At 35.7% G+C, this 6926-nt stretch overlaps 1 protein-coding gene across 1 annotated transcript; it reads right to left on the minus strand.

The window, feature by feature from the left end:
• Positions 1–3950: 3950 nt before the first annotated feature.
• LOC104701155 (polygalacturonase-like) lies at positions 3951–6018 on the minus strand. Its single transcript, XM_087460245.1, has 3 exons — positions 5391–6018; positions 4552–5070; positions 3951–4381 (listed from the first exon to the last, which is right to left on the minus strand). Exons 1-3 carry the CDS (start codon positions 5844–5846, stop codon positions 4163–4165), a joined length of 1194 nt encoding a protein of 397 aa, XP_087316371.1. The 5' UTR covers positions 5847–6018; the 3' UTR covers positions 3951–4162.
• Between the last annotated feature and the right edge of the window lie 908 nt (positions 6019–6926).

The raw sequence follows: 6926 nt of genomic DNA on the forward strand, positions 1-6926 counted from the left end.
ATCATTTCCTATAGTATTTTATTTTATTTTTTCTTATGAAGTTTTTTTTGTTAAAATGATGTCTTGCAGTATGATGATTAATAGATTAATAAATCGATGACTATTAGAAGAAATCATATACAAAGCAATGTCAATGTTTTGTTCTTTTTTGGTATCAAAATCTTATCAATATTTATTAGCCTCTTTCAAAGAATTATGTTTTATGACAGTCATGATTTAAAGTTTTTGCATTGTTTTGTAATGTGTTTTTTTTTCTTTACTTTCAAACTATAGTTGGAAGTCTTTAGTGATGAAGATGAGTCCAATGCTCGACTCCTAAATCACAATCTCTTTGGCTTTGAACATTCACTCATAATATTAGTTTATGTTTCGTAAATTTGCTTTGTTTTTTTGTTTTTAAAAGTTTTTTTATCCCCATTACAAAAAAATATTTTACTTTGCCTATTTTTACCGTGTAATGCATATATACATGGTCAAAAGATCACATACTTCTTATACCTTTTTGGAATCACTTCCCAAACTTTACAACATCTTTTCACATTACAAGGAAAAACATTACAGAGACCTATTGTAAATATTTAATATATATATATATATATATATGTACATATTGTAATCTCAATACTTTCATCATAGATACATGTCAATAGTTAAAAGTGGTATAAATTAACAAGTAGATTAACCTTTACAAAAGCAAGACTACTTTTACAAGAAAACATGTAGATTAACCTTTACAAGAAAACATGGATTTACCGACTGCAAAAACAATCACTATACAGTCGCTAACTACTTAGTCACGACTGATTGGCGACTGACATACGTAGTCGCTAAACAGTGCGTCGCTAAAAAAATCAGTCGCTAAAAAGTCGATATGGAGCTACTAATTGGCGACTGATAATTGGGGTCGCTCTTCCCTCGCCAAACAGTCGCTAAAGTTGCGACTGAATTGCAACGCTTTAGCGACTGATATGGTTACTCATTTGCGACTGTTTGGGTACTGTTTTGTTTACGTTTTGGTGATTGTTTTGCGACTGTTTAATTATCATGTTTTTAAAAAAATTCTGGTAAAAATGCATTATTTGATTTTGTAATACCAAAACTGATTAAGAAAACATGTACTAAAACATAACAAACATGAAATTAAACAAATACATAAGTACCATGTTTTTACAAAAGTTGTAAAAGTTCCAAAAACATCCAAATATCCAAGAGTGTTGCGAATATTACATGAGGGAACCTAACTTTGAAAATCAGCTGGGTTTAGGTCATTGGTTTGAGACTCAAGAAAGGCGACATAGTTTGGGTTAGTCTTGAGGAAGCTCACCAAGCGTGAGATCTCTGCTTGTTGCTCAGATGCAACCCGCAAAGCCTCAGCTGCAACCCGTGAAGCCTCTGCGTCACGCTCTGCTTGTAGAGCTGCTTGTTCCTATATCTTGCGATTAACGTCGTCAAGCTGTTATTGCAGGGTTGTGAAAGTAGAAGAGCTTCCAGGGTACTTCCTTTTCCCGTTGATGTAACTTCCTAGGCTTCCAACTCCAAAGTATGTTCCTCTACCATTTATGTAAGTAGACTCCATACACAAAACAGAGAGAAAAAGTTATTATAATTACTTAATAATGAAAAACTTAATAGCTTATTAGAAAGAAGAAAATTACCTGAAGAAATAGCTCATCATCCTCCTCATGAGATAGCTCTGATCGACGTGAAGTACCATCTGAAGACTCATCATTATCCTGAGAAGCCAACTTAGCTTCCCTTCTTTTCTTATATGCCTCATGAACTGCTTGCGCTTTCTTATCTACAAAAGTACCATCTTTTTTGGTATGAGTCCTGAGAAAAACTTCAGGAATAGTTGGCAGTCTTCCCAATTCTACTTCCTAGAATGTTAGACAATGAAAAGGTTAGGAACCATTTGATGTCAAGTAATTAAACAATGAAAAGGTTATGATGTAACTCACCATCTCTTGTTCGATTTGTAAGTAAGACTTCGGCCTTGATACATGCTTGTGAGGGCCAAGACCATTACGGTCAGACATTCGAGCTGCTGAAGTGGTTGCACTCTTTTCCATGGCTTCTTCTGTGTTCCAATAGTCACACATTTCTTTCCAAAGAGTTCTCTCAATATACCTCGGTTTCCCTTCCTCTTGCTGAGCTGCTGCCTTGGAAACAATGTCTTTCATACGGTTTTGACAAATGCTATAGAACTTTGCTTGAACCACACCGGTTAGAGAGGGATCCCAGGTGTGTGTTTTCTACAAAAGAAGACTAGTGTTAGTGATAAAAAAAACCAAGAAAAAAGCTATAAATACAGAAATCAAATTGAAAAGAGTAGAAGTTTACCGCGAATTCCAAGAAGTAACCTTCTCTTCTTGCATTCGGAACACAACCCCAACTGTAATATGGACCATCATACTTGTTTGTAAACACTTTTGTAATCTTTCGGGTAAGTGATGACGTGTCTTTACCAAACCTTCAAACAGAAACAAATCAGTAGTCAAATTCCAATCAAACACAAACAAATCGATCAATCCAAGTAAAATTCTAATCACAAACAAACACAAACAATCCAAAATTCTAAAAATTCTAATCACAAACAAACACAATCAATCCAAAATTCTAATAATTCTAATCACAAACAATCACAAACAATCCAAAATACAAAATTATAATCCAAATTCTAATCACAAACAAACAAACACAATCGAATTCTAATCCAAACAAACAAACACAATCAAATTCTAATCCAAAATACAAAATTCTAATCCAAATTCTTACCAAGTGGTTCCACGCTCTAATGAGGGAGAGAGGACAGTGGTATACTTCTCACGGCCTGGTTGGACAAGCATGTCATGTAAAGAAGCGAGTACATCAGCTGGGAGATTTGATTCCCTTGCACCGTCATCCTCCGAATCAGCTTCTTCCTCATGTGAGTTTTGCGCTTGAGAACTGTGAAGCGATGCAGAAGCTGCTCGAGGTTGACCAGGTTGAGAAGAGAGTGGTCGATGAGACTGTCGAGGTAGAGGAGACTCTCGTGGTAGCTTTGAGACTTGAGGAGACTGTCGATGATGATTCCTGACTGACGATTGAGGAGACTCTCGAAGTTGACTCGAGAATTCTGGTGGATTCGTCGCGGAGGTTGAGGAAAAGGACGCCTGGTTGGATCTTCGCCGGAAGGGGATGTTCCGGGAAAGCTCCTCGAGTGCTGGAACAGATTTGTCGGAGGTGGATAGTCTCGGTAAGAAGGTGTAGGTCTCGCTGGAGGCTGGAGGTTTGGGACAGGAGTTCCCTGAGAATCAGTCTCTGGAACTCGATGTTTTGCCGGCGTGAAGGTATACTGGGGAGGAAGATTGGCAGGTCTGTGATTTGCCGTTTGTGAGGTTCCAGAGGTTCGTTTAGAGGGGTTTCTTCTTCCTCCGCCTCTTTTCTTTACTCCAGCCATCAAGGGTTTACGGTTTCGTCGAGTGAGAGGAATTTAGATCTAGGGTTTTGAGATTTTGCGGTTTCGTCTCGAAGAAGAAGAAGAAGAAGAAGAAATGAGAAAAGATATGTTAGATTAGGGTTTGTTCGGGGAAGAAAACGAAAAATAATGGGTTTTTGTGTTTTGTTACGGCCCAAATTTTGTTAAGGCCCAAATTTATTAAAGCAGTCGCTAAATAGTAGCTCTTTAGTCGCAATCTTTTAGCGACTGTCAAACTGGTTTCTAAATTAGTCGCAAATTGGCGATTACACTATGACAATATGCATCAGTCTCCAATTAGCGTCTACTAGGCGACTGATTTATTTTAGTAGCTATTCAGTAGCTAAACAATCGCAATTCAGTCGCTAAATTTAGCAACTGTGTTTTTAATCGTAAATTGCAGTAACCAATTCCATATTTTCTTGTAGTGATATACTTGTAGTGATATACTTGTGAATGTCCTTTATAATATGAGCACTGCAGCAATGATTCGTTTGCATATAAAGATTGAGCTCCTTTTTTTATTAATTACAAATCAGTAGGTACTACAACCACATGTTATGTACACATACACATAATCATTTACATTAATGGTTACAAAGTATATAAAAATAATGAATTTTGATACATATACAAATATATTATGTACAACTTACCAATGTTGTTTTATTCTACAAATCTTGGTCTGAGCAAACGTATAGAGTTTCAGAGACATCCACTAGGTGAAACCAAACCAAGTTGCTTACCAGAAACATTTATGCAAGAAGTCTTTGCTGCTTCACCATTGTAAGTTAGATTAATCGCTTGCATTCGAATCCCAGTGCATGGTACTCGCTCACTACAATCCATCTTTATAGCAATCTTTGTGGCTGATGTTCCCATGATTCCGCTATATATTACATCGTTTATTTTGACTCCCGACTCCTGTAAAAAATTTTGTTTTCATATTTTAATTAAAGTTTCACTATCACTTTTTTTGCTAATTTTCTCGCATTTGTGATTTGGTAACAATCATCCTATATAAAAGTTACCAATCAAACTCATTATTTCTTAAAATCAGACAAAATTATTTGAGTTATAAATATGAAACGGACCTGAGAAGGGCAAGAAGAATCGCCTGGGCAATAGTTCTGGTCGATGACGATAGGATACGAAACGTTGACCATAAGAGCCCCTAAGAACCGAACCCTTTCCACGAACCCGTTGCTATATCGTGGCCACGACTTTATCCTTAGTCCATTGTCCGTTCGTACAAACACAGCCTTCTTCACAGTCACGTTTTCCACGCCTTGTTCCTCTATGGACTTCGCTAAGCTCCCAATGCTGATTCCATGTCCAGGACCACAAGTGATTCCATCTACCATCAGGTTCTTTGTACCCGGTCCGATCGAGATACAATCGTCTCCGGTTTTGATGGAAGCATTTCGGACCTCGATGTCGGTTGATAGCTGGATGTGAATGCCATCAGTGTTGGGGCTATCATCTGGTGCTATCATCCGGACATCTTCAATCCATATGTTTCTGCATCGGCTTATTGCTATGTGGAACAATTGGCTCTTCAATGACAATACTCCTTTGATCCTCACGTTGTATGAGTCCATGAATCTCAATGTCTACATTAAATAGCCTTTATTAAATCTTGATTGCTAGTTGGCAAAAAAAAAAAAAAAAATCTTGATTGCTTATTTGCGTTTGTGTTCTTTTGTGATTAATAAAAAATTAAAATTTATATTTTCGTAAACAAATTTTTTGTTTTCATACAATTTCAAGCAAATGCATAAATTATTGGGACATGTAGCCTCGTAGTTGTAATAGTGTTGTCTATTTGTCATCGGTAAAATTCAATTCCGCATAATGCATGTTATTGGCAAAAAAACACCAAAAAAAAAAAAAAAAAACACGCAAATGGATAAATCAAAGACTTAACACATACCGTTGCACCTTCAGGGCAGTTGTAACCATTGGCTTTGCAGCTCCACAAGGTTGATCCCTTAGCATCAAAAGAACCACCAAGAACCGTAACATTGTGAACACCAATAAAACTAAACCAGTTTTCTCTTTTCCCAAGCAATCTGTAGTCTTGCGGACCAATTAAAGTTCCGTCAATCCTTAATGTTATCTCGCGGCTTTTACAACTTTCTCCTTCAAACCGAACCTCTCCGCTAACCAAATACCTTCCTTTAGGTACGTAAATCACGACCGAGTCTGCCACTTCACACGCGGCATCCCATGCATCCGAAAAGGCTTTTACCGAGTCTACCACTCCGTTTGGTTTTGCGCCATAGCTCAGAACGTTAAGACTTGTTCTTGCGTCAGACTGACCAAAGTGGGACATAATGATTGTTGTAACGATGCTAAAGACCTGAACAAAGCTTAGAGAGAATGTCATATTTTGTGTTTCTTTTTTTTTTAATGGAAGGATTTTATAAAGTTTAAGATTATTGTATTTTCTGATGAAAATGTAAGTGTGCACGTGTGTATATATATAAGTATGCTAGGGTCTTGGATAAAGAGAAGAAGGATTCTATGTGGTTTAAGAATCAAAGTATGAAGCAAACGGCGGGCGTCACCATAGATATCTCTCAAGGTATTTGAAAACGAGTTGCTTGATTTCCAAGTAGTTTTTGGAGCCTCGGTACGTAACGTTGAATAATCATTCTATCTATTATTGTAAGTCAAGTAATTATCAAGTGATCCTGAGCTTTAGTCGCTTTTTATAATGGTAATTACATTAAAAAAAACTCCAATCATGATCGTTAGTTAATTTAGTTATCATGTCATTTAAAATCAATGAAAATAGCCTCGAGTCCGATTTACAATTCATAAAACCTTCCGGCTAAGCTATTTCCAGCTCCAAACCAAATTTTGATTAATAATTATGTCCTATAGATCAGATTTTGGTTTGAAACTAGAGATTGTTTAGGTTGGCAAATGAAAAAAAAAATTATCAAAGTGTAATTCAGACTCAAAGCTATTTTTTTTAAATGACATTATAAACAAATGATATAACGACGATGATCGTAATAGTAAAAACATTAGAAAAAGCGATTAATGTTGAAGGATCATTTGATAGTTACTTGACATATAATAGAAAATACATTAATTTTTTAAAATAAATATATAATGCGAGATTTTAATAATTTATTAATTTATAACGATATGAATTCATCAAATATACAAAATTTTAAAAGTTGGTTAATTATGGTAAAAAGATTGACCATCATTTTCACTAATCATGTAATGGTATTGTTTTAGATGATATCAATTCTGAAACTTCATATGGATAAATAATTTGCATGAAGATACAATAAATTTTCGTACAAAATTTGTTATTGTGTTGCATATTAAGAATTTAGATGCATTATCTTGTGAAATGACATTCATAAACTAGATATGGAATTTTTCTCTTATAAGTCAAACTCTTGATGTCGTGAACATGAACACAGCTGATGTCTTGAACCTGAACACA

This window comes from Camelina sativa, chromosome 7 (assembly GCF_030686135.1).
Source record: "Camelina sativa cultivar CO46 ecotype springtype chromosome 7, ASM3068613v1".
NCBI classification, from domain to species: Eukaryota; Viridiplantae; Streptophyta; class Magnoliopsida; order Brassicales; family Brassicaceae; genus Camelina; species Camelina sativa.

Excerpts from the sequence above, each read along its gene's own strand:
- LOC104701155 (XM_087460245.1), bottom strand. The coding sequence starts at position 5,846 with ATGACATTCTCTCTAAGCTTTGTTCAGGTCTTTAGCATCGTTACAACA. Across the intron at positions 5,071-5,390 it reads ACTGCCCTGAAGGTGCAACG|ACATTGAGATTCATGGACTC; the intron begins GTATGTGTTAAG and ends TATTTAATGTAG. Across the intron at positions 4,382-4,551 it reads ATTCTTCTTGCCCTTCTCAG|GAGTCGGGAGTCAAAATAAA; the intron begins GTCCGTTTCATA and ends AATTTTTTACAG.